Source organism: Aegilops tauschii, chromosome 1 (genome assembly GCF_002575655.3).
Source record: "Aegilops tauschii subsp. strangulata cultivar AL8/78 chromosome 1, Aet v6.0, whole genome shotgun sequence".
In the NCBI taxonomy this organism is placed as follows: Eukaryota; Viridiplantae; Streptophyta; class Magnoliopsida; order Poales; family Poaceae; genus Aegilops; species Aegilops tauschii.
In genome coordinates, this window is record NC_053035.3 from 207,021,072 (window position 1) to 207,048,406 (window position 27,335).

General features: G+C 46.2%; 3 protein-coding genes and 1 long non-coding RNA gene across 4 annotated transcripts; 3 read left to right on the forward strand and 1 right to left on the reverse strand.

Moving 5' to 3' along the window:
* The first annotated feature begins 1,419 nt into the window (after nucleotides 1–1,419).
* LOC141028012 (protein DJ-1 homolog B-like) lies at nucleotides 1,420–1,947 on the forward strand. The gene is made up of 3 exons (XM_073505775.1): nucleotides 1,420–1,470; nucleotides 1,572–1,772; nucleotides 1,846–1,947. Exons 1-3 carry the CDS (start codon nucleotides 1,420–1,422, stop codon nucleotides 1,945–1,947), a joined length of 354 nt encoding a protein of 117 aa, XP_073361876.1.
* Nucleotides 1,948–10,253: 8,306 nt separating this feature from the next.
* On the reverse strand, nucleotides 10,254–11,154 carry LOC141028015 (uncharacterized). Its single transcript, XM_073505781.1, has 2 exons — nucleotides 11,038–11,154; nucleotides 10,254–10,724 (listed from the first exon to the last, which is right to left on the reverse strand). The coding sequence occupies exons 1-2, from the start codon at nucleotides 11,152–11,154 to the stop codon at nucleotides 10,254–10,256; spliced, it is 588 nt and encodes a 195-aa protein (XP_073361882.1).
* An 8,633-nt stretch (nucleotides 11,155–19,787) lies between these two features.
* Nucleotides 19,788–20,703, forward strand: LOC120974940 (uncharacterized). The gene is made up of 2 exons (XR_005770520.2): nucleotides 19,788–20,008; nucleotides 20,092–20,703. It is a non-coding gene; the product is annotated as an uncharacterized lncRNA (long non-coding RNA).
* Nucleotides 20,704–22,730: 2,027 nt separating this feature from the next.
* LOC109737009 (uncharacterized) lies at nucleotides 22,731–25,736 on the forward strand. Its single transcript, XM_073505787.1, has 6 exons — nucleotides 22,731–23,828; nucleotides 24,077–24,400; nucleotides 24,515–24,634; nucleotides 24,701–25,108; nucleotides 25,403–25,558; nucleotides 25,644–25,736. Exons 1-6 carry the CDS (start codon nucleotides 22,731–22,733, stop codon nucleotides 25,734–25,736), a joined length of 2,199 nt encoding a protein of 732 aa, XP_073361888.1.
* Nucleotides 25,737–27,335: the final 1,599 nt, after the last annotated feature.

Consider the following 27,335-nt stretch of genomic DNA (forward strand, 5'->3'; position numbering starts at 1 on the left):
GTTGCTATGTAGCCTCAGATATATTAAATATGGCCCTAGTTAACCTACTGATAAATGGGTTACATATATATTCAGTGAAATGTTTGATTCGACGATTAATCCCTTATCAGCCCCAGGCTATATGGTACCAGCTATCGATATCCTGAACAGTGAGTACATATAAGCAATGCGATGAAATTAACCTCGATGGAAAACAACACTGTTCTCAATATTATCCTGCATGAGTACATATAAAGGCATGTTAAGCACAACAGGCTAAACATCAACCAAATATATCCATAGTAGACAAGATAATCTACAAATGATAGCTTCAGTGTGCAGGCTTAAGCACGCTAGTTAAGCAAAACAAGAAGTGGAAAGGTGTGTTAACTGCATCAGGCATAACATTTAAAAACAAGCAAATAGTCATTCAAACTGGTATTGTGCAGGTCTAAAGTACACTAGTTATTATTAAAAAAACGAAAAGGCATGTTAACTGCAATATCCTTAACGGCAACCAAATATCGTAATTCATAGTGGTATTGTTGAAACTGTTATTGATGAAATTGAACTGCACGGCAAATAGTTGCACATATAGAGTATCACATTGCGAATAACTGAAATAAACAAGTCATAAGGCCATCTCAAGCCGATCCTTTTTAAATTTAAAGGACTAAAACCCTTAGTGGATATATGTATATACTCTAGCAATTTTTGGCCTTTTCTAGTCGATGCCCTAAACTTAACGTTGTAAGCTTCAATTTGATCAAGTTCAAAGCAGGTTCAACCGAAAGTAGCATGCATTCAAACATAAACATAGATAGTTTTGCATAACCGAACATAAAACATAAATTTAAACTAAGCTAAACTACTTTCGGTTGAAGTAGAGGTCGAGCCAATCCTTCCTCATCATGTACGGTGTGCCGCGAGCCGGGTCCGGGCCGGTACTGCCGTCGGGGTCGTTGGGGAAGGCACTCCTCCACTCATTGACGTCGATCTCCTCGTCCTCGGGGCCCACCTCGACGCCCTCCGCGCCACCGTCGCCGCCGCCTTCGACCTCGTCATCGGAGGAGAGGCGATAACCTCGCCGCCCTCCGCGCTGCTGTCCTCGCCGCCTTCGACCTCGTCATCGGAGGAGAGCATGATAACGCCGCCCTCCGCGCCGGCAAAGATCGCCCGCTCCGCCTCCACGAGCTCCGGATGCTGCTGGCGGAGCTCTTGCATGTAGGCCTCGTCGACGGCCTTGGTCAGGCTGCAGGTGGGACTAGCGGTGGGAGTCCCACCACAAGCCCACTTAGTCCCAGTATAGTTTGATTCGAAATAGTGGACATCCCATCTAAACTTGCACAAATTAGGTGGGGGGAAGTGGGATCCCACTTCAGAAAACTGCACTATACACTGTCAACACGGCCCGTTGGTTCAGACGAACCTCTTCCAGGCATGGGGAATCGAGAAGCCCCGGTTCAGAAGAACCTCTTCCATGTGGACAAGGTAGCTCACCATGGTGACGTACGGCTTAGCATGAGGCATGGAGGAGATCACCTGCGCGGCGGAGCCTGACCTCATCTCTACCTACGTTGCACAACGAACAGGTGCTGCTGCAGGTCTTCACCGGCACGGAGCCGATCGAGGCGTCCATCCCCAACGATATCTTCCGCCACGCCGGCGCCGGCGTCACCGTCGCTTCTGCTGGCGACACCCTTCTCGTCGACACCATGTGCAGCGTCACAATCGTCGCGGACGTGCTTCTGACCGACTACGCCGCCGATAACTACGACCTCATCATCCTCCCCGTACGCATGCATATGCATATATTACACGTAGCGATAGACCTTCTGCCGAATCTCATGCTCTGTGCTCGCCTAGCGCGCGCGGTTCTCGAATGTTCTGCGAGTGACGCAAGGAGGTGTTCCCGGCGTGACGAATCTCGGGGGCTGCGTGTCGCTGGACCAGAGAGCTAGCAAGTGAAATGGGATTCCAGCGGGTTAAACGAGATAGCCCACTTATTTTTTATGTTGTCCCATGGGTGCCCACTAAGATGATTAAGTGGGCAAAGTAAGTCCCACTTAAGCCCACTCCCATTTGCAGCCTGAGGCCTCGGCCTCGAGGCGCTCCCACGCCTCGCGGTCCTCCCGCGCCATAGCCGAGCTCACCACCCCGGGCTCCGGTGGAACGAGGTCGACCGGACGTGTGCCGAAGGGGAAATTGAGCCTAGCCGTCGTGCCATGGTAGAGGACCTGCCAGCGGTCGAACTCCATGGCCGGGAGCTCGACCGTGTGGAAGCTACCGAGCCACCGGCGGGTGTGGGTCTCCCGATCTGTAATCTCGGCAAACCATGTCCCCCACCGCCGCCATCGGACCCCGAGGTAGGATCTCGTCGGCTGCCGGGTCCAAGGGAGGACGGGGAAGTCCTCGAACCAGCGTAGGGGCGCGACGGCAGGCGGATCGGGGGACCGGCAATGGCGGATCGAGCCCGCGGAGGATGACGGGGACACCTCGGCGGCCACCTTGCCGGCGTCGAGCGAAAAGGCCGCGATAAACCTCCTTTTGTCCATTGGCTCCTCGAGCTCCCCGGCACAAAGGCAGAGGTTGAGGATGGAGGCGCCGGGGATGGCGGCGACCTACCAATGGTTTCTAGGGTTGTGTGTGTCTGTGTGAGCGGAGGTTTTGGGGAGTGTGTGATGTGTGTGGAGGGGGGCGGGGGGGGGGGGGAGGTGGTGTATTAGGAAATGTCGTGGCAACTGAAAATGTTACTAGGCGGGATTAACAAGGCGGGGCTACTGAAAATTTGGATCAAGGGCGAGCAGATATTTTTGAGATTGCGAGGGATGCAGAGCTGGGAGTAAAATGTCGGGGCTACTGAAAATTTGAATCTAAGGACTGAAGGAGAGCGGGAGTAACAGACATCACACACGGTCCGCACATACTAATCGTGTGCTATCAAACATTAAAATCTTCCAGGCGGTAGATATTTTCGAGATTACGAGGCAGTAATATTTTCGAGATTGCGAGGGATGCAAAGGCAGGAGTATTTGGGGAGCGAGCTAGTGTGCTTAACACGCCGGCTGTGGACTGTAGCCGAAGCACCTTCTCGCGTAAGCCATAGGCGTACTATACACCGACGGTGCTCCAGGATATTTTGTACTACATCTCACATGGTTGGTGATAATAAGTTGTGTGGGATCTACTTGATTTTTCATCTTGATTTGAATTACATAATGGGGTCACAACAACATTGGACGGTGTTTTAATTGCTAGACCTTTTATCTGCAGTGAACATGCAACTTTATGTGTGTCGTAAAAAAATTGGAATTATTCAGGGTTCGTTTGGACATTTTATACATTAAACTCGTTTTCTAGCCATTTCAGGTGCACAATTCAAAATTAAACTACATGCACATGCTCCGGTGCATATAAATTGATTGAAAAATCAAATCTGTGTCCTTGGGTGCATGCTTAGATCCCATGCAAGAAATGGGAATGAATTTCAAACACCATGGCACTGTTGATTGCCGGCAACGTTGAGATACCTGGTTTTAAATTCTAGTAAATCCAAAACTCGTCTGAAATTCATGAAACTTGGCATGGTATCATGGAGCGGCATCAACATGCCGTGATAAAAAATTTGTCCCATTTGGGGGCAGGTTTGGGTATAAGTCTCACAAACCAGAGCTTCTCACAACAAGCGTGATGGTTTCGGTACGGAACGTGCCACCTTTGGGGACGAAACGATATCCGTTGCCTCTTATTGCTTTCAAAAATTTTCTAGTGCCAACATAGAACAACAGGAGTGTTGTGTTAAGTTTTGGAATTTTTCGAGGTTCGTTTGGACATTTTTATACATTAATTGGGTTTTCTAGGCATTTTATGTGCATAATTCAAATTTGAAATACATGCACATGCTCCAGTGCATACAAATTGGTTGGAAAATCAAATATGTGTCCTTGGGTGCATGCTTAGGTCCCATGCAAGAAAAGGGAATGAATTTCAAACACCAGGGCATTGTTGTTTGCCAGCAAAACACTGAGATACCTAGTTTTTAAATTCTAGTAAATCCAAAACTCGTCTAAAATTCATGAAACTTGGCATGCTATCATGGAGCGGCATCAACATGCCGTGGTAAAAATTTGTCCCATTTGGGGCAGGTTTGGGTATAAGCTTCTCACAAACCAGAGCTTCTCACAACAAGCGTGATGGTTTCGGTAGGGAACGTGCCACCTTTGGGGACAAAACGATATTCGTTGCCTCTTATTGCTTTCAAAAAAATTCTAGTGTCAACACAGAACAACATGAGTGTTGTGTTTAATTTTGGAATTTTTCGGGGTTCGTTTGGCCTTTTTATACATTAATTGGGTTTCTGGGCATTTAATGTGCATAATTCAAATTTGAACTACAAGCACATGCTCCAGTGCACCAAAGTTGGTTGAAAAATCACATGTGTGCCCTTGGTTGAATTTCTAGGTCCCATGCAAGAAATGGGAATGAAATTCAAACACCAGGGCACTGCTGATTGCCGGCAAAATGTTGAGATGCCTGGTTTTAAAATTCTAGTAAATCCAAAACTCGTCTGAAATTCATGAAACTTGGCATGCTATCATGGAGCGGCATCAACATGCCGTGGTAATTTTTTTCCCATTTGGGGCAGGTTTGGGTATAAGCTTCTCACAACAAGCGTGATGGTTTCGGTAGGGAACGCGCCACCTTTGGGGACGGAACGATATCTGTTGCCTCTTATTGCTTTCAAAAATTTCTAGTGTCAACATAGAACAACAGGAGTGTTGTTATTAATTTTGGAATTCTTCAGGGTTCGTTTGGCCTTTTTTATACATTAATTGAGTTTCTGGGCATTTCATGTGCATAATTCAAATTTGAACTACAAGCACATGCTCCAGTGCACCAAAGTTGGTTGAAAAATCACATGTGTGTCCTTAGGTAAATTTCTAGGTCCCATGCAAGAGATGGGAATGAAATTCAAACATCTGGGCGTCGTGGCTCAGCCGGAAAGATTGAGAAACTTGGTTTTTTAATTCCTGTAAATCCAAAACACGCCTGAAAATCATGAAACTTGGCATGGTGTCATGACATGGCACCAACATGCTGTGGTAATTTTTCTGTCCGATTTGCGAAGTCGCACACATTAACAATCAACAAAGTCATTTTGGAACAAGTGCTGTCACGTTACAAATCGGAAACACAAGTATTATGGAAACTGTGGGTGTTCTACTTACCAATTACGTGCCGCCATGCGTCCCCTTTTTTTTGCTAGGAGGTGTCGTGCGGGGTAGCTATTTGAGTCCGGGAGGCATGCGATTAGTCCCCTGTGCGTGCTCATCGGGAGGAGAGCCCTTTTGCTCGCTACCCGCCGCACACCTCCCTCCCAACGTCTCCATTAATGGCGCCCGAGCCCCTGTTCTACGACGTGGCTATATGTCTCACTGTACTGAGATTTAAGAGACAAAAATGAAAATCTGAAAAGAAAGTTTTGCACGGATCTTGATGTAAGATCCGACGGACCTATATAGCATCGACTGCGACTATAGCAAGCATGATGAATATAAGGACGATGACAGTAGATAATAATTGTCTTACATATTTAGGAACATAATTAAAAAAGCCACATGCGGCAACGCCCGAAAAACACAAGGGCAAAAGAAGAAGGAATAAAACGATCTCGCTCGATGATCTCTACTTTCTTGATGCGTTGCTGCAGGCCGCGGGAACTAGTCTCCGCGGCGAGCAGCGATGAGCTCTTTCTTGTCCTCAAGAAGCTGCTTGAGAGCATCCACGGATTCCTCCACCAGCCTTCTACGCTCGATGCGCAGCATGGCATTCTCGTCCATAAGTTTCTCGACGATCAAGCCGGTCCTCTTCAACACGGAAGTGGTCTCCTCCTGCTGCTCTGCACTTCCGACGACCTTTGCCCTCAGCAGATCACGCTCGGCCCGGAGCTTCGCATTGCTCTCATTTAGTTGTCGGATGACGCGGTAGCCTGTTCAAAAGAGGCTTTCATGTCGTCCTGCAACCTTGCCCAGCCGGAGATCTGATCCATCTGGCTATGGAAGATCGCATGCATGCGCCTGTAAGAGTCCTCGCCTGCCCGCGAGACATTTTCCCAGGCTGCCACGGCGCGGGAGGACATCTCTGCTGCATTCGTGGCACGGCGGGACATCTCTTCTGCTTCCGCGGCGCGACCGGACCAGTCTGCTTCATCGACGGCATGGCGGGACCTCCATGCTGCTTCGCCGGCGCGGCGGGACCTCTTTGCTGCTACGACCGCGCGGTGGGACATGTCGGCTGCTTTCGCGGCGAGGCGGGACATCTCTCGTGCTTCCGCTTCATGCTCGCCTCTCCCTGGTGGCAATCTCTCGACCCAGAACTCACGCTGGCCATGGCACACGCAAGGGAACAATGATGAATGACTTGTTTGTTTTTGTGGATGAGGAGTTGAGGAGGAATGTGCACTCATCTTTGAGTAGTAGTATTTATAACCGAGTACTAATACGCTCCTAAGTGGGAAACTGTTTAGGTTTTGATCGGTGCGAACAGGTTTGCAATTTGGAATGTGACGGGACGCAGGCTCAAAATTTATTGACGGTTCTATAATTTCTAAGTGCGGCACTATTCCCGGACAGCGTAACGTGGGCACGCTTTCTCGGCTGCGTATGTGGCATTTCTGTTCTGTTGCCTAATCACAAACAGTTAATCCTTCTGAAGCGTATGCCCTCAATCGCACATTGTCAAAAAGTAATGCGGTAGACCTTCTTTAACATGTGTTAAAAAATCAAAACAAGGACCTTGAGGTTAATTCCACTGATGGGATGTGTCATAAATGTCCTTAATGGGCATTTAAGATACATCCCATCAGTGGGATTAACATCAAGACAACTTCCCATCAGGTCACCCATCTCATGCCTACTCCAGCCTGAGCATAGTTAACTTGAGAGTTCTCTTAGATGAGCTACTGGTGGAACAACTAGTCCTTGCTGATATAGGATGCCCTCTTCGCATCCTTATGGCGTACCCGGATAACCGCCCGTCGCCCAATGGCCAATAGATGTTGTGTAGACAGAGAATATCACATACGTCTTATTAGAAGCAAACTTCTATGTTATTATCGGTCTTCTCACACATTTCTGATTACACACCTGTTTGCCGCGTATCACACACATCTTGATATATTGAACCATTTCAGTTCTCTTGTCTCAACGCAAACAGTTCACCCGAGTGAACCGCATGCCGTATATCGCACAAATCTTGATCTGGCTGGCCGTTTCTTTTTGTGTTGCCTAATCACGAACAGTTCATCCGAGTGAACCGTAAGCCGTATATCGCACACGCCTTTGACTGCCTGCCCGTTTCTTTTGTTCTGCCACATCACAAATAGTTAATTGAACTGAACCGTATGCCCTGCATCGCACACGCAACTAAAATCTGAACCGTGTTTGATGCATCCTCCATCGCAAACGTTTTGCACCTTTTTTGACGGGTTTTTGACACCACTATTTGCGATTAATGCATCACACACAGTTTCGTCGAAGGGTCTTTGATCATAGTGTCGCGTTAGCAGCAACCTGCAGTAGTGATTTATCTTGCAATGGGAAGAGGTGCTTTGTAGTGGGTTCGATCTTACGGTGCTTGATCCCAGTGACAGAAGGGGAACCGACACGTATGTATCGTTGCTACTAAGGATAAAATGATGGGGTCTATCTCTAATAGATAGATCTTGTCTGCATCATGTCATCGTTCTTATTGCATTACTTCGTTTCTCCATGAACTTAATACACTAGATGCATGCTGGAGAGCTGTCGATGTGTGGAGTAATAGTAGTAGATGCAGGCAGGAGTCGGTCTACTAATCTTGGACGTGATGCCTATGTAATGATCATTGCCTGGATATCGTCATGATCATTTGAAGTTCTATCAATTGCCCAACAGTAATTTGTTTACCCACCGTTTGCTATTTTTCTCGAGAGAAGCCACTAGTGAAACCTACGCCCCCCGGGTCTCTTTCTCATATTATTTGCCTTGGCGATCTATTTTCCTTTGCTTTTATTTTCTAATCTATTAAATTAAAAATACAAAAATACCTTGCATGTTTTATTCTTATTTATTTTATTTGGCGTTCGATCTATCAATCTACTACAATTTTATCTCACGTTCGTTTGCCTATCTTGGGTGCCGCTACCTGAAAGGGATTGACAACCCCTTTTACACGTCGGGTTGCGAGTAGTTGTTATTTGTGTGCAGGTGCTATTTACGTTGTGTTGCTTGGTTCTCCTACTGGTTCGATAACCTTGGTCTCATAACTGAGGGAAATACCTACCGCTGCTTTGCTGCATCATCCCTTCCTCTTTGGGGAAATACCGACGTAGCTTCAAGCCGCATCAGTACCCGACGGCCCGCGAGTGGCAGCAACTTGCCCTTGCAGCCGGCCAGCCGTGCCTTAATCCTGTCAATGATGAAATGGAGGTGCACAAGGCATAGGCGGCCTATGGAGACCCGCAACCCTAGGTATTTTATCAGGAAAGGAGCAATCGAGCCGCCAAACCCTGCAACACGTCAGGGATGTTCTTGTCCTCACACCTGATCAGCGAGAACGTGGACTTGGCCGGGTTGATGTAGAGCCCAGTTGCATGCCCGAAATCGCTAAGGATACGCAGAAGGGAGTCCACCTCCCACCATTCCGGGTTGATGAATATCACGGTGTCATCAGCGTCGAGACTGACCGTGAGCTTCATGTCATGCCCAGGGAGGCGCTGAAAGAGTTATTGCTCGATGGCCACCGCGATTAGGTGATGTAGAGGGTCTATGGCCAAAGTGAAGAGGAATGGAGACAGTGGGTCACCCTGCCGCATCCCACGATGATGGACGATTCGTGCACCCGTCGTGCTGTTCAGTGAGACCGTTGAGAAGGCCATGGCAAGAAGTCCGGCCACCCAGTCGTGCCACCACGCGCTAAACCCTAGCTTATGGAGGAGTTCGAGTAGGTACTCCCATGATACCATGTGAAAAGCTTTCGCAATATCTAGTTTCATCAACATACCTGGTGTTCTACGACGATGGAGAGCATGCATGGTGTTTCACGCGAAGAGGAAGCTATCATGGATGTACTTTGTTTTCAGGAAGGCTGTCTGTGCCGGGGAGACAATGGAGTGGATGACAGCTGCTAATATGATGGAGAGGACCTTGGAGATGAGCTTTTGCAACCGAGTGTATTAGGCTGATTGGTTTGTAGTCTGTGATCGTCGATGCCCCATCCTTCTTTGGCATCAGAACAATCATCGCGTTGTTGATCATTGCCATGTCGCCCCCTGCTGAGTGGTAGAATCGGTGGAACGCCTCCATAACATCGGCTTTGATGACAGGCCAGCAGGCACAGAAGAAGGTGTCGTTGAAGCCGTCCGGCCCCAACGATTTCTCCTGTGGGGACTTGTTGATCGCATTCCATACCTCTTCCTCCTTGAATGGGTTGTCGAGGCCAATCGAGTGTAGCATGGGCAGGTTGATTGAGTCCCAGTCAATGGTGAGGTCTCTTCTGGTGGTCTTCCCGAGCGTGGAGCTGAAGTGTTCATGGATCACCCGCGCCTTGTCTTCTTGGGATGTGGCCATAGAGTTGTGGGTGTGTAGGGCATGAATGAAATTTTTCTGCCGCCTCGAGTTGATCTTGGCATGGAAGAATGTCGTCTTTGCATCACCAGCCCGGAGCTATGTGGCCCGCGAGGCCTAGCGCTTTCTTGCCCGTTCGATCGCGGTCAGCCCGAGGACGTGCAACTTGAGGAGTTTCCGGAGCTGGAATTCGCAACTCGAAAGGCGTCTGCTCTCTTGGGCGATATGTAAATGCAGGATGATCTCTGTTGCTATGTGCGGTTGTAGTTTCGCGTCACTAAACTAAACAATACCTTTGCCCAAATTCAGATCCTTGGCTACCCTATGGAGCTTGGTGTTGATGCATTTGAATGCGCACATGGAGACTACTGGGCGTTCCCAGGCATGCTGCACCGTTGCGTGGAAGCGAGGGAACCATGGCCAAAAGGACTCGAACCGGAATCGAGCCGGATAGCGAGGTGCGGCCGTCGCTGATAGCAGCAGCGGGCAGTGGTCAGAGTAGGATGTGGACGTAGCATGGAGGAGGAAGGACGGGAACAAGGAGTCCAAAGCAATGTTGCAGAAAAACTTGTCGATGCTAACTAGGGCTGGGGCTACCCGCTCGTAGCTCTATGTGAACCTTCGATTTTTGCATTTAATTTCCTTGAGCCCCGCCGCGTCGATCGCGGCCTAGAATTTTCCCATGATCCTTCGGTTGATGTTGCTATTGTTTTTATCTTTAGCCTCGTAGATTAGGTTAAAATCTCCATTGATGAGCCGTGGGTCTCCTGTCTGCGGCGCCGTCCTTGCGATTTCAGCCAGGAACTCGCCCTTTCTCCCCTCGTCCACCAGGCCATAAACCATAGTTAACCAGAAAGTTGCTGTTGTGGTTTCTAAGGTGACCTTGGCCGAGAACTGGCCTACGACATGCCAATGCACGACTACGTGATTCTTGTCCCAAAAGATGGCGGGAGCTCCCATGGTGCCCATGGCCGGGAGCACAACACAGTCTGTTAATTTGGCCCCTCCAACTTCCCTGGCGAGCGGGAGGCTACACTCCTCGATCTTTGTTTCTTGGAGGCAGAGGAGAGCTAGCCTGTGCAATTCTGCAGTCTCACTAACTACTGCTCGCCGGGCCAGCGAGTTGAGCCCTCGTACGTTCTAGCTCATGATGGGGCAGTTCGTATCAATCATGGGGACACTAATGGCTACTCCGATGACTAAACAGTTTATTAATCAAATACGAGTACACCTCCAACTGCCTGGGGCCTCCCCGGCAACCACTGATAGGCCCCAAATCCAGCCGGCGAGCATCTACACCCTTGCTACTATAGCTGATACTACAAAGAGATGGCCTAACTCGAACCAGCCGAACACAGTACTGGCCACCGCCGGAGACTATTGCTACTGAAGAGCTCTAACATGGGGAAGGGGTAGCCTCAGAGGCCTCTCCGCTAGGTCCGTGCATGCCAACCGCGGTCTTGAGCGCTGCGACATCGAGGTTGGTAAGCTTGGCGATGGCCTTGATGTCGGAGTCAGACAGGGGCTCGTCGAAACGGTGGATTAGCGCCTCCGCCGCCTTGGCCGTCATTGCCTCCCCTGGCTCGAGGATGCCAAGGCCGTGGACGATGCGCAAGGCCGCGCGCTGGCTGACGGGGACCTTGGACGATTTACCGGCCTAGCGGGCACTCTGGCGTGATGGCGTCGTGGCTGGTCTAGTGCCCAGCAGTGTCTTGGCGCGAGCTAGGGCCCTTCCCATCACCGAGGGCGCCGATGTTGGCGAACAGCTGCCCGGGCGCGCAGCTCCCGCCATCTCCACCGATCTGCAGGTGGCAGACCTGGCTGGTCACCGCGCCGAGGTGCAAGGAGTGCGTGTTTGCCGCCCTCGGGGTGTGCCTTGCCAGGGAAAGACACTACAAAAAAAATACACTTATGTGATGATACGTGTTTGTCACAGTAGGTCGCGTTTTCTGTCATGCATGTACATCCATGACGATTTTATGACAGAATCAAGATAGTCATAACTGTGCTGTCGTAGAAGTGTTCCATGACATTACCAAAATTATCATCACGGAAGTGTCCACTTCCATGACGATAAATCACGCGTCACAGAAGTGCTTTCGTCAAGGGTGACCGACACGTGGCATCCACTGTAACGGAACGCCGTTAAGCTATCGGGTCCGGTTTTGGATCCGATAACCCGTTAACAGCCCGGACCAATGGGGATTTTCCACATGTAAAATCATCATTGGCTGGAGGAAACACGTGTCAGCTCCGCGTTGGCACAGGTGTCACTCATCCAATGGGCGAGATGCGCCTATGATATGTTGACACGTGGACCGGCCCAAAAGTGGCCCATAAAGTTTAAATGGGCCAGCCCAACTAAAGGCCCACAAGATTTTGTGGACCATAATGGGCCGGCCCAGCTAAAGGCCCACGAGATTTTGCGGACCATAATGGGCTGGCCCAGCTAAAGGCCCACAAGATTTTGCGGGCCATAATGGGCCAGCCCAGGTAAAGGCCCACAAGATTTTTGCGGGCCATAATGGGCCGCACAGGTGAAGGCCCACAAGATTTTTGTGGACCATAATGGGCTGGCCCAGCTAAAGGCCCACGAGATTTCGCCGACATTAATGGGCCGGCCCAGCTGTAGGCCCACAAGATTTTGAGGACCCTAGTAGGCCGGCCCATTAACTGGCTCCCATGTTTTGGGCCAAAATGCCAGCCCATATTTGATCTGGTCCATTAATGGCCTGCCATGTTCCGGGCCTAATAATGGCCCATATGAGATCCGGCCCGTTAAAAGCCTACCATGTTCTGGGCCAAATTATGGCCCAGATCAGGTCCGGCCCTATAAGAGGCTTTGGGCTAAATTATGGCCCATATCAGATTCGGCCCGTCAACTGGACGCTATGCTTTTGGGCCCACTTGCTAAAGGCCCATTTAGTAATTCGACCTGATATTAGTTTCGGCCTATTAAGGGCCCGTTTAACATTTCGGCCCTATGTTAATTTCGGCCTGTTAAAAGCCCGTCATATAGTTGGGCCTAACTACGGCCCGGTTTGCATCCGGCCTGCTTGTAGCCAATAATCAGATTGGGCCAAACAAGGACCGAGACAAATTTTGGCCTGTTAAAAGCCCGTGATTTGATTGGCACAATCATGGGCCGGGGTCCATTTCGGGCTGCTGACGGCCCGTGAGCTGTTTGGCACGTTTCAGGCCCAACCTACTTCTCAGCCTCCTAAAAGCCCATTGAGTTTTCTTGCGAAAAGAGGGCCGGCGGTTTACTCGGCCTATTAAAGGCCCGAATCTACTAGTGGGCCAGTTTACATTTAGGCCTTTTAACGGACCAAGATGACGGGGCCCATGATGCGGATCATACATCGTGATTGCATGACAGCCCGATTATGTACCGTAATTTTACAGTTTGGCCGATTTACTGTGAAGACAGGATATATATACAGTAAAATAACTGCAGCATCGTGAATAAGAAAAAACATAGACTATACAATAAAGAAATTACGGCATATTACATCCACTGGGCATCAAAGTTCGCCACTATGATAATAAAGCACAAGCAGACAGCAGATTACATACACTGGGCATCAAAGATCGCCACCAGTGCAAATAAACACGCCGACAAAATAATATACAAAACCGACAACACTTCAATACAGTTCAAGAAAGGTTAGCCCTGCTGGGGAGCTGCAGCGCAAGCAGCTGAGCAAGCGGATGAGACTGCGCTTGTTTAACACTTCTATCCTCCTCACTCTGAAAGATAAACAAGCAGACATATGACAGGTTTTGCACATAAAAGTACCAGTTCTGACAATTCATCACATTTCTTACTGACGAATAAAGTGACACAGTTTAAAATTGCATTAACACAATATGGTATTGTTCAGGTCAAGACATGGCAGGAAATAACATTGTGAAGGAGTTGGCAGCTTCACGACACCACTGGATTACAGATCAAGAACTCATAAGTATCAATGGTTAGTGTGCTGTCAATTTATCCCATTTCAGATTAGCAAATAAAGAGATGGTTTAAATAATAGTAGAATGATATGACATTGTTGGTAGTTAAGACATTGCAGAATATGACATTGTGCTGTAGTGGGTAGGTTCACCACACCACTGGATTACAGATCAAGAACAGAAGCATACATGCAGTGCAAAAGAAGATCACTTGCTTTGTATAGTTTAATTTACATGGTATGAAGAAGGAACTTGGTTGTACAACTGAAAACTTAAATTGAGAAGGACAAACTTTTGTTTATGAACTACATAATAAACTTTGAACATGCATTTGATGCAAACACCAAAAATAAATAGCTGTTGCAGTCATGCCTAAACAAATATACACAACAAAGTTTGAAGGCTTGAGAAGAACAAACTTACATTATTGGTGAAGACAGGCTCTATAAAGCCCTTGTCCATGCTGATGGGGGGGCAATTCAAGAAGTTTACCACATAATCTTCTTCATAAGCATTGCCTTTATTCAACATTTTGTTAAGAGTAAATATAGATGTGATAATATAAGAAAAAATGGTGAATATTAAAGATAAGATGAAGAGTGATGCTACATACCCAAGTAGCTATAAATGTAAGCACACCGATACAGGCAAAAGGTACATCCAAGAGCAATGCATAGCTAAACTTCTTCAGTACCATCAGTGTTATCCAACCTTATGGTAAGAGTAAATATAGATCTGATGTGTAGAAAATGGAAGGCAAAGGAAAATAAGCTGCAGAGTGATGGTACATGAACAACTACCTGTCAATATAAGTACACTGATAAAGGACAGCAAGTACTTACAAGAACATGCAGAGCTGAAAAATTTCATTGGCATTGGATATATTCTACACTAATGTAACCATTTATATAGATCAGGTAATTTGGAGCAAACAATTGATAAGCAAGCTATCATGCATACTGCTGTCACATAATGAACCAGGTATGTATGCAAGTACAGTGATACAGGACAACAGGTACTAACAAGAGCAAAGCAGCGGGCAACATATTTGCGATATCCTGTCGTTCTTTTCAAACCGGAATTCTTCTTCGAGCAGATTTCCTGCAAAAAAGATCCGTAAGGCACATGCGGAAAAGTAGAAGTTCAAATTGTCATGTGATTTCATAGACAGTACCTCATCCTGGGAACGAGGCCAGTGCATAACAAGGTTTTTCCATTCAATGTCTTCTAAATTTAGCACGGGAGACTTCACCAGAATTTCGTTGATAGACTTGCCATCAAAGTGTGATTTCCTCAGTAACACCGATACTGCTGCAATGCTTCCTTGAAAAGCACAAGCAAGCTTTGCTCGTCATGACTATCCAGATTGACCCTCGCCCACTTACAACAATGTAATGTAAATCATTGATGTGTTCAATACGCAGAAAACAGGAAAATAATAACCATGAATAATAGCACTTACACGTAAGTGGGACAGGAAGATGTGAAAATGGTGTTTGTCTTCACTATAATCTTCCCATGATGGGAATATATGCACGTAGTCCCTAACAACATTGAAAGCATTGTCTTTTAAACTAGGAATAACTAGAATGGGGTTCCAATCTGCAGGAATTGGCCATCTCTGCAGTTGGGATAGGTGTTCGGCCGGTGGACTTCCTGTACTTTTTGCTGGAGTGGATTTTTCTGTGGTACGACTGGTGCTATGGCAATTGAAATCGGCATAACTTTTGCTTGAGTGCAGGTCATGTGTGGTGGGGCTAGTGGTGTGGCCAGTGAAGTATGGGTACAGTCTGCTGGAGTTGGTCCTACATTTTGTGTCACTGGTTGTACAACCAATATAAGTGGGGTGTTGTCTGATTTCTCCGGCACAACCACGTTTTTCAAGGACTTTGCTGGTGCTCCTTCAGGTTCGGCAATCACCCTCTTCCTTTTTGATGTCTGATGCACAAGAACAGCATTTGAGTGGAAAAACATGGTATGATGACAGATGGAATATGTATTGATAATGGATGGGCATGGGATCTTGACATATATGATGAGTAAACTAAGCAGATGGCGGTGCAACAAAGTATAAGAAATGCAAGACAACATATGCAAGATACGTGCAATCAATAAAACCTTGCCAAATTAGAACAGGCACCTTGATGGGTGAACATGACATGCCATCTACCTTTGACTCCTTGAGGTTAGAATAGTCATTAGGATCATATTCTGAACAAGAATCAACAGGTGGGGAGCGTATGAGTTTCATTGCATCCAGAATGGCACTCAATGCCTTGGTGCCAATTTTGTTAGTCATTACAGTGTTTAGCTTCAAGAGTGGACTGCTGCTAGTGCGACGCAAAGCAGCTACACAGATCATAGTGTAGATATAACGGGAAAACCGTAAGCATCAGAGTAAAATCAGCAAAGTGGAACTTGCTGGAATATATGTGCTAGTATTGCCGGTACGGCTAGAAAGGCTTCGGATACCAGCTCTCTTCAATTGAAGGTGCAGTACTGTTAATATCAGTGTAACTCTCAAAGGCGACACAGCTCCCCGCATTTCCTTGCTATTCTTATAGGATTCAAGTGGGCAGGCCACTACAAATCCTATTCCCATGTTTACAAAATCCTACGAATCAAAGAGGCCCGAAGAGTTCAAAGTGTCCATCACAACCGACCATATAGACCTCTACACTGCAAATGTCCCTGCTCATCTTAACTACAAGGAACATACTGTACTACTATCATACTCCCTCCGTTCCAAAATATAAGTCTTGGTAGAGATTTCCACTATGGATCACATACAGATGTATCCAGATACATTTTAGAGTGTAGATTCACTCATTTTGCTCCATATGTAGTCCATGGTGGAATCTATACAAAGACTTGTATTTAGGAACAGAGAGAGTACTTATTAAAGAAGAACGGAAGAGGAACATGCTAAAGAAGAGCAAGCAGATTTTGGATAATAAAATGTTCGTTGCGCAGTGCCCACACATGATGAACCAGAGCGCATTAAGAAAGCAACTCCCTACTGTCTCTCTATATGTGGTGCACGTGCTTTTCGAAAGTAAAGTAGGAACATTAGCTGACCAATTAAATGTTATCTGTTTTAGTAATATCAGCATCATATCAGATTCATACTTGAGCAACAAGTTTGGAATTATGAGTGGCATGTTGTTTAGCTTGATGGATTCAGGAGCAGTGCTAAGCAGGTACGATGATGGTGCTGAATATAAAGGCATGTTGTTTAGCGTGACTTTTGTCATTTGGGTCAATCGACCATTTCAGGCGGTTGGATGAAGATCCTATGTCTCCTAACCCTTCTTCTTCCTTGTCTCTGATTCTTCCCATACAGAACACCGCACGGGCCGCCGGCCCCCACCGCCTGTGTTCCTCCGCCACCCCCACCCCCCACTCCTGCCCCCACCCGCGTTGAGTTTTCTTCGTTGGGCGAGGCCCCACCACCGCCCCCCACAACCACCGTCCCCACCCGAGCCCCTTCGTTCGCACCGGCGAACTCCGACGAGCTCTGAAAAATCGACTGACCCAATTTTGAAATTTAGTCTACTGTGATTTAACTAGTGTGGAATATAAAAGGGGAAAACCATAAGCATTGGGAGTATAGTGTTGAGCGTGCCATGGAGGATCTGAAGGTGCAAACCGAACAAAGGCAACTTCGCAACCAATGTTTGCTTTCAACTAGCAAGTAAGTGATGGACAAGAAATCAGAGTAAAGCAGTGGCGATCTATTTTCTTGCTGCGATAAATAAGTTGAGCAGATACGAAAGAGTACCGCCTCTGGTGCGGCGCCGTGTATGCATCTGCTGAGAATTTGACGGTGCTGCGGTAGCGATGGCTGTCAGCGGCATGGAAGCAGATCTAGGAGGGTAGATGGTGGCAGCAGGGCGCGGTGGACGAGACGGTCATAGGAGCGACGCCGGCAAGGTGGACGACGGCGGGGATGAAGCGAGAGGACGGGAAGCAAGGATCCCGGTCCGAAGCCGTGGATGAGAGAGGTCGATCTCTTGTAATGGACGGCGGCGTCGGGGTATCAGCTCCGGCATGGTGGAGGAGGACGGCGGTGGATGGGGTGGCGGACAGAGGAGGCTGGGCTGGAGAGGGTGTTTTGGCGCCCACGGAGTACGAATGGGGAAATGGAGGTAGAGAGGAAGGGGGAACCATGTCTTCAGGGCGCGCTTGTCTCAAATGCGAGGAAATTTACAAACTTCGCCCCCGTTTCAAATTTCCTACATCACAACAATATTAGTCGGTTGGGGATAGGACGGTAATCTCGCATACACCGAATATTTGCCGACGAGAGTTTGTTTTTGGCGCCCACCGTGTATGAATCGGGGAGGTAGTCGATTTCGGCCGAGGACACACTGTGTTTTGGCGCCCACCGTGTATGAATCCGGGTGAGAGGCGGTTATGTCATGTTTGAGTGAAATTACAAACCTACCCCTATCGAACCCTATAGAAATCGAGCAGATAGGCTTTGCGTGGTAGGGATAGGCAGTAGTAATTTCCATCTCGCAGATTTTGGTTTCGGGCAGTTACTGCGACTTTCCCCGCTTCGTTCAAATTTTGCAGAGTGCACGTTTACCGTGCCAACTCAATTCGAATCCCGTTTGTATTCTGTTTTTTTGGGCGGGATCCATTTTCGATTGGAATAAAATTCTATATACATCATTTTTTATATATACTTTCAAAAGCACAACAAAGAATTCTGCTCCTTTATATGTATAATATGATTTACAAATACAATGATCTCAAAATCATAAGGTTGAATTCAAAAATTAAACCAAATTATGTTCTACTAAAATGTATGGATCAGAAATATCTACATATTAAATAACATAGATGCGCGTGAATTCATATGAGTATGCATGTTTGATAGATCAATTTTGGTTCGAGTATGGATTACATGTATCATCATCTCGAATTCAAATATTTGAATCCCTTTTATGTTCACTCCTTTCACGCTCATCTCTCTCACATGCATGCTCCTTCATGTAGCTATCACTCTCTTTTCTCTAGCTCACCCGCACGCTCACTTCATGTTTCTCCTATCCTCGCAAACATGGTCTCTCGACGTCTCCCTTGAGAAGTGTCACACTCTCCCTATCATTATACATTACACGGGTATCATTATCTCTCACGTCTCTACCGTTCTCTCGTATCACTAGGTACCTAAGCTTTCTTTTTCACCGCCACACACACAGTCTCCACTCGTCTTTCACTTTGTCTTTCTCTCTATGGGATTATCTCACACACCCTATATCTCTCTAGATATGACTCATACCACTAAAATTACTCTCTCTCTCTCTCTCCTGTAGACACAACATTTGTTGCAGTCTCCTTTTCGTCTCCATCCTAGACTGACATTATTCATTTGTTTACCGATCAGACAAACTCCCCTCTCTCTCTCTCACACACACACAACTCCTGCTTCCACTCCCCTTCCCGACTACCGTCTCTCTCTCACACACACAAAACTCTCGCTTTCGCACCCCCGACTCGTATTTCTCTCACAAACATTTACCGACTAGCCTCTAGATAGGTTTATACACCCGCACACTCGTGCTTCCATCGCATACATGTCTCTCTCCTGCTCCTTGTATCTATGTAGATTTTTCTGTAACATCCCAATTTTCCTAAATTAGGATGTTAATAGATCATTCATATGCATATCATATTTTTGTTGCATTATTTGCTTTTTCAGAATATTCAAATCATTATGCAACAAAGGCAATTTATTGGAGTGGAGATAATGTGACTTCTCCCCTGTTTAAAAATGTTCATAATGTGCAGAATATTGTTTCCAGTTCATCTGATATGTTCCGGTAATTTTTGCAATCTTCAAAATATTTTATTTGAGTGTTTATTACTGTTTTGTGTGGCCTTTTGCATCAAAATGAATTTCTGAAATTGCATTAGGTGAGGAACTAGTGTTCCTATAGTTTGTATTAGCAGTATAGATTTTACTGTGTGTCTAAGTATTTTTATTTAGTTTTTATACTGTTGTTTTATTTTTAGTTTTTACTGCTGTAGTTTTTGTTAAAGAGAAAAAAAAGAAGCAGCACGCAGCACAGCGCAGCGCCCAGTGCGCAACAGTCGCGGCCCAGCTCCGCTGCAGCCCAGCCCACCTACCTATGCGAAGCGGTACGCGCCGCGCCGCCCGTGCCCGATCCGCCAGCTCGCCTCAGCCGCTGTCCCGCGGGCCCCGCTCCCCATCCCCTTCCCCGAGTCGGACGAACACGCGCACATCCGCACGCGCACCCGACGCCGAACCGGATCGAGCTCGCATGCCCTGGTTGATTCCGTGTGCTCCAGGGACTGCGTACGCGAGCAAAGGACCCCAGGGAAACCCCGCACCCCCTGTCCCGATCTTCCCCGTTGCCACACGCCCTGGTTGGGGCGATTGGATCTCGTCCCGGAGCTCTGCCGTCCGCCGCCGCTCGCCGGAGGTTTTCGCCACCGTAAGAGCCAGTGCCGCCGCATCTCTTGTCCCTTCAGATTCGCCGCTCCACGACGCACGTTTTTGAAAAAAATTCGTGGCCAGAGACCTAGCGGGGAGAGAGGAACAAGCTCGACCAACGTTCGCCGGAGCACACCCGCCGTTCTTGTCGCCGTTGCTGCCCGCAAAGGACGCCCCGTCGCCGTCCGACCTCACCACCGCCTCCGCCGCTCGACGCCGCACCCACCCATCACTTCCCCTTCACCGGAGACTCGCCGGAGAGCCGCCACCGCCGACGCCCGAGACCGTCGCCGCCGTCCTCTGCTTTTGGTGAGCACGCACGCACAGGAGGTCCTCCAACCAATCACGTGCTGCCAGGTGGCAACCAACTACAGTACACGCACGAACAGTGCAGGAGTTTTCTGTTGTTTTTGTTTTTCTTTCCAGATTTGTTCTCTAACTTCTTTTAGCTATATCTTTTAGTCTATATACTCAATTTAGGTAATTCTTTTTCCTATGCACTCACAAATACCAGTAGTTTATCACAGTACCAACTTTGCACATTTTTGCACTGTTCAAATTTGAATTCGTTTGAATTTGAATTAAACCTTTCGGAGGCCGTATCTTTCAAACCGCTTATCGAATTCGAGTGATTCTTTTTGCATTGTGACCGTAGTGCAATTTAGGTGCTGTTAAGCTTCTGTTGTTGAGTTTTAACATGGTTTTCTTGCTGTTGGTTTTGTTTTGGTTCTATTCATGTTCCGATGATTGATTTGTTGAATTGTGTGAAACGTGTAGATTGTCCGGAGTGCGACGCGAGCTATTGTCAAGAGTGTGACTTTCTGAACCAGAACCAAGGCAAGTTACATGTTGATCATCCTTTACCTATTTTTTTCTATGCATGTAGTTATATCACACTATGAATATATGCATGTATAGGATTGTTATATTTTTGCTATATTGTTGAGCTATCTCCCGTCATTGCAGATCGTGGTAGTTGTAGTTTTGCTATGCTTTGTAGACGGGGTTGGTTCAAGTATTCATTGAGCTTATGTGAGGATTATATATTTAACAAATTGAGTAGTAACTCAGGATTTAACTCACCTCTGGGCGGAAGTGGTATTGCTTGGTGTTGAGGGAAGGCATCATGGGGTCTTGCACCTTTTCTAAGGCCATGCACTCATGAGAGTGCACCCTAAGTGGAATGCCGCCCAGGTTCAAAAAGATCAGACAGACTTAGTGACTAGTAGCTTCCATGTGCGGCCACTGGCTATATGGGCTCTGGCTTAGTTGATCAGTTGTTGGAACCCTGGCCCAGACAGTGTCGACAGATGTAGCATATATAGGTGGGATGTGGCCGTCAGATGGTTAAGGGGACCCCTTCTGAAAGACTTCGTCTCAATCTTCGGATTGGGTCCAGTGGGTAAAGCGTACAAAACTCTGAAGAGTATTAAAACTAATCATGATTAGCCGTGCCCCCGGTTATGGGTAAATCTGAGCCACTATGCCATTACAGTTGTTGGATGATCTTGACAGATGTGACACTTAATAAATTTGTTGGGCAACTTAATAAAGGGTAGGTTGGAGTTGATTTTGCCAACTCAACCTTGTGTATATAATTGTAGTAATAAAAGAACTAAATAAAAATTTGACTATTAGGTAGTTATGAGGACAAAATCAGCTTTCTGCAAAATAAACCCCCAAGCCTTCCTTTGTTGTACTATGCATATACATGTAGGTCTGCTATATTATTACTCATGTGTAACTTGCCAATACATTCAAAGTATTGACCTATATGGCTGCAACGTCTCATGTTGCAGGATATTCAGACGAAGAGTAAGGTACCGTTAGGGTCGCGAGTCTGCACTCAGCATCGCCAGTGGGCTATGATGGGACTCATCGTTATTTTCTGCTACTTTCCGCTGTTTGATTGAATAAAGCTAGCCAAGTGCTATGCAGATTGTTTTTTTTACATTTTGGATCATACGTTGTAATAAATGATGCACTTGCTATTCTGGTATTCATCTATACTGTGTGTGCTAACGAGTTCGATCCAGGGACTAGCACAGTAAGCACAGAGACTCAAATCCTTCGAGGTTTGGTCGTTACAGATGGTATCAGAGCCAGGTTGACTGTAGGACGTGACCCTAGAAAATGGATTAGAAAAGCCATAGGAGTGAAAATTATTTTATAAACCAGCTATACTTCTTGCTGTTTATTAGTTAACCCCCTCAAGTATCTTGAACAGTTAAGTAGGAACTAGTGCTGAGACCACCATTCATGCTTGCTTTATATTGCAACGTTATCGTGTTAGCGTATCTGATTATGCCCACTTTCGTGGTATGAAGATACTAGATTGTCTGCTTGATTGGTAGTTGTTTGTTAAATTGCTTAGTGTCAAAATTATTCGACTATATATATATATATAATATTATCATGTTGTTTGTTGTTTGTTTGTTGGTGTTATTTGTTGTTGTGTTTTGTTGGCTTGATCATATTATGCATATGGGTAGAATATATTTATATATACATAGCTTTGGCCCTATTATATCTATAACTCATCTATGCTTGCCCACCAGATGCCGCCGAGGCGTGATAATAGGCGTAATGTTGCAGGAGGAGACAACAATGGCAATGATGTACCGCCATACATGCAGCAGTTGCTTTAGGGACAGGCTCAGTTGATCCAGTTGCTTGTCCAGAACCAAAACAACAACATTCCGCCGCCACCGCCACCTGTGGATATGCTTACCAGGTTCTTGAGGTTGAATCCTCAGAGGTTCTCCAGTTCCCTTGAACCTATTGTGGCTGATGACTGGCTCCGTGCAGTCAATAGGAACCTGGAGACGGTTGGATGCACAGATGCAGAGAGGGTGAGGTTTGCCTCACATTTGTTGGAGGGTCCTGCTGCAGCTTGGTGGGACAACTACTTGGTCACTTATCCCATTGCTACTATCACATGGCCTCAGTTTCAGGATGCTTTTCGTGCTGCACATGTGTCTGCTGGTGCTATGAGTCTGAAAAAGAAGGAGTTCCGCAGTTTGCGCCAGGGAGGTTGCAGAGTTAATGCGTATGTGGAGGAATTTAATAATCTTGCACGTTATGCTCCTAATGATGTTAACACTGATGCAGCTAGGCAGGAGAAATTCTTGGAGGGCCTTAATGATGATTTGAGCCTTCAGTTGACAGTGGCCACTTTTAGGAATTGTCAGGACCTGATTGATAAGGCTATTGTGCTGGAGGGAAAGCAACAGGCCATAGAGAATCGCAAGAGGAAGTACAACAACAATAACAGGTATAATTTAGGACCACAACAGAAGCCACGCACTTCATATCATGGTAATGGAGGTAATGGGCATCATAATCATCATGGAGGTAATGATCATAATCATCATGGAGGGAATGGCCACAACCATAATGGCCACCATCATCATAATGGGCACAAGAGTAACAATGGCAATGGCAGAGGTAATGGTAATGGTAATGGTAATGGCAATGGCAATGGAGGGAACAATAACCAGAACCACCAGGTTACACGTGCGCCAAGGGATTTGAGTCAGGTGCAGTGCTTCAGGTGTAAGGCTATGGGGCACTATGCCACAGATTGCCCAGGGGCGAAGAACTCAGGATCCAGCAAGCCAAACCCCTTCCAAAAGGGTCATGTAAATCATGTTAATGTGGAGGAGGTTTACAATGAACCTGATGCAGTGATTGGTAAGTTCTTGATTAATTCAGTACCTGCAGTTATTCTTTTTGATACTCGTGCATCGCATTCATTCATTTTGAGGGTATTTGTTGATAAACATGGATTGCCAACCAAAACACTTAGTATGCCTATTAGAGTGAGTTCCCCCGGAGCTGAGATGATAGCAGGTGTTGGTTGTCATTAGTTGGCGTTGTCTATTGGGAAGCATGAGTTTCCTACAATTTGATTATATTAAAGTCACAAGGTCTGGATATTATTTTGGGTATGGATTGGTTGCAGTTATATAAAGGTCGTATTGATTGTGCCAGTCGGTCTATCACTCTCAGTGCACCAGGAGGGAAGAGGATCAAATATGTGTGTAAGTATAAGCGTAATCAGGTGCAGGTGAACTCTCTTAAGGGGGGTAGCCTGGAAGAGGTGCCAGTTGTGAGAGATTATCCAGATGTGTTTCCAGAGGAGTTGCTAGGCATGCCACCAGATAGAGATATTGAGTTTCTTATTGATTTAATACCAGGCACTGGACCTATTGCAAAGAGACCGTGTAGAATGCCTCCTCAAGAGTTGGAGGAATTGAAGAAGCAGATAAGAGAATTGCAGGCACAAGGATTTATTCGCCCAAGTTCATCACCTTGGGGAGCTCCAGTTCTGTTTGTGGAGAAGAAGGATGGGACCTTGAGGATGTGTGTTCATTATCGTTCTCTGAATGAGGTAACCATTAAGAATAAGTATCCTTTGCCTATGATAAATGATCTGTTTGACCAGTTGGAGGGAGCTACTGTGTTTTCTAAGATTGACCTTCGTTCTGGTTATCATCAATTGAAGATTCGTGAGCAAGATATTCCAAAGACTGCTTTTACTATGAGGTATGGGTTGTATGAATATACTGTTATGTCATTTGGATTGACTAATGCTCCCGCATACTTCATGAATATGATGAACAAGGTGTTTATGGAGTTCTTGGATAAATTTGTGGTTGTTTTCATTGATGATATATCGGTATTCTCCAAGAATAAGCAAGAGCACGAGGTGCATCTGCGTTTGGTATTGGAGAAATTGAGGGAACATCAGCTGTACGCCAAGTTTAGCAAATGTGGGTTTTGGCTGGATGAGGTAGCATTCCTTGGACATGTTGTGTCAGGTAATGGAGTTGCAGTTGATCCATCTAAGGTTGCTGCAGTTACAGAGTGGGAGACACCCACGACAGTTGGAGAGATTCGCAGCTTTTTGGGCCTTGCAGGTTACTACAGGAGGTTTATTGAGAACTTTTCTAAGATTGCAAAGCCTATGACTGAATTTCTGAAGAAAGAGAAGAAATTTGTTTGGACTGATGAATGTGAAGCCAGTTTTCAGGAGTTGAAGCAGCGTTTGGTTACAGCACCAGTCTTAACTCTGCCGGATATACATAAGGACTTCCAGGTATATTGTGATGCTTCTCGTCAAGGACTTGGGAGTGTTTTGATGCAGGAAGGTAAAGTTGTTTCATATGCCTCACGTCAGCTTAAGAATCATGAGCATAATTATCCTACACATGATTTGGAGTTAGCCTCAGTTGTGCATGCATTGAAAACTTGGAGGCCATATCTTATTGGTAATCATTGTGATATATTTACTGATCATAAGAGCTTGAAGTATATTTTCACTCAGAAGGATTTGAACCTCAGGCAGAGGAGATGGTTGGAGCTTATTAAAGATTATGATTTGAATGTGCAGTATCATCCTGGTAAGGCTAATGTTGTTGCTGATGCATTGAGTCGTAGGAGCCATGCTAATGCAATAAATATTGATGATATGCCACCGGAGTTATGTGAGCAGTTCAGGAATCTCAGGTTGGAGATGGTTCCTAAGGGATATTTAGCAACACTTGAGGTAAAGCCTACTTTGCTTGACAGGATCAGAGAAGCTCAAAAGAATGATAAGGAGATTGCTGAGATAAAAGAGAATATGGTTAAAGGTAAGGCAGAAGGTTTCCATGAGGATGAACATGGAGCCATATGGTTTGAGAAGCGTATTTGTGTACCTCGAGATGCAGATATCAGGAAGTTGATTCTTCAGGAGGCGCATGATTCACCTTATTCTATTCACCCAGGTAATACTAAGATGTATTTGGATTTGAGGGAAAGATTTTGGTGGCCTAGCCTGAAGAGGGAAATTGCTGGATATATTGCAACATGTGATGTGTGCCAGAGGGTTAAAGCAGAACATCAGAGACCAGCAGGTTTGTTACAGCCATTGCCTATACCTGATTGGAAGTGGGATGAGATTGGTATGGACTTTATTATAGGTTTACCCAGGACTCGGTCAGGTTATGATTCTATTTGGTTAGTTGTTGATCGTTTGACTAAAGTTGCTCACTTCATCCCTGTAAAGACTACTTATACCAGTGCTCAGCTAGCAAAAATTTATATGTGTAAAATTGTTTGTCTGCATGGAGTTCCAAGGAAGGTAGTGTCTGATAGAGGTACTCAGTTCACATCCAAATTTTGGCGTCAGTTGCATGAATCCTTGGGCACCAGGCTGGAGTTCAGTACAACTTTCCATCCACATACTGATGGGCAGACAGAGAGGGTAAATCAGATTTTGGAGGATATGTTGAGAGCTTGTGCTTTGGACTATGGGTCCAGTTGGGATGATAATTTACCTTATGCAGAGTTCTCATATAATAACAGTTATCAGGCTAGTCTGAAGATGGCACCATTTGAGGTATTGTATGGTAGGAAGTGCAGGACACCGTTGATGTGGGATGAGGTTGGAGAATGTCAATTCTTTGGACCAGACTTGATTAGAGATGCTGAGAAGTTCAAGTTGATTCGTGACAGGCTGAAGATAGCACAGTAAGCACAGAGACTCAAATCCTTCGAGGTTTGGTCGTTAAATTTTCTTCCCTTCTTGAGACGCGCCCTCTCGATCATGCAGGCACACACTATCACCTCATTTTAAGCTGATACCTCTCGCACACACACTCTTTGTGTCTTTGTCACACATGCACTCCGTCCTCCTCCTCTCTCCCTCTCTCTCTCACACACATGGGCTTTTTGCAACAACTAGCAAGATGCCCATGCGTTGCACGGAACATCGACATGTATTTGTATGAGTAGTTTATCTTGTGGGAGAAAAGGATGAACGAGGGAAGGACTTATTTGCAAGTGTGGAGAGGGGTGTGGGTATCTTTTTGCAAAATTGCCATAGTTTCCTTCCTATCCGTCAGATATAGATCGGACGGCCTATATTGCAGGATGGCAGGCACACGATCATTACCGACTATGCTTTTTATAAGAGTAGGGATAAAAAACAGAGTTGGTGATGATGGTGGGCCCGCCATCCTGCAATATAGGCCGTCCGATTTATATCTGGCGGATAGGAAGGAAACTATGGCAATTTACCCGCACTCCTCTCCACATTTGCAGATAAGGCCTTCCCTCGTTCATCTTTTTCTCCCACAAGATCTTGATGTTCCGTGCAACGCACGGGCATCTTGCTCGTAAGAGTAGAAATTAGACATATACCACTTCTCGAATCTTGAAACCAACAACATTCCTCCCTTATCTCATCAAAACCGTCAAAGGAATATATTTTGAGTGAAACATAACATATTTTTAGTGATATACGTATTTCAAAACTAGACTTTTTTTCTATCAGGTCGGTG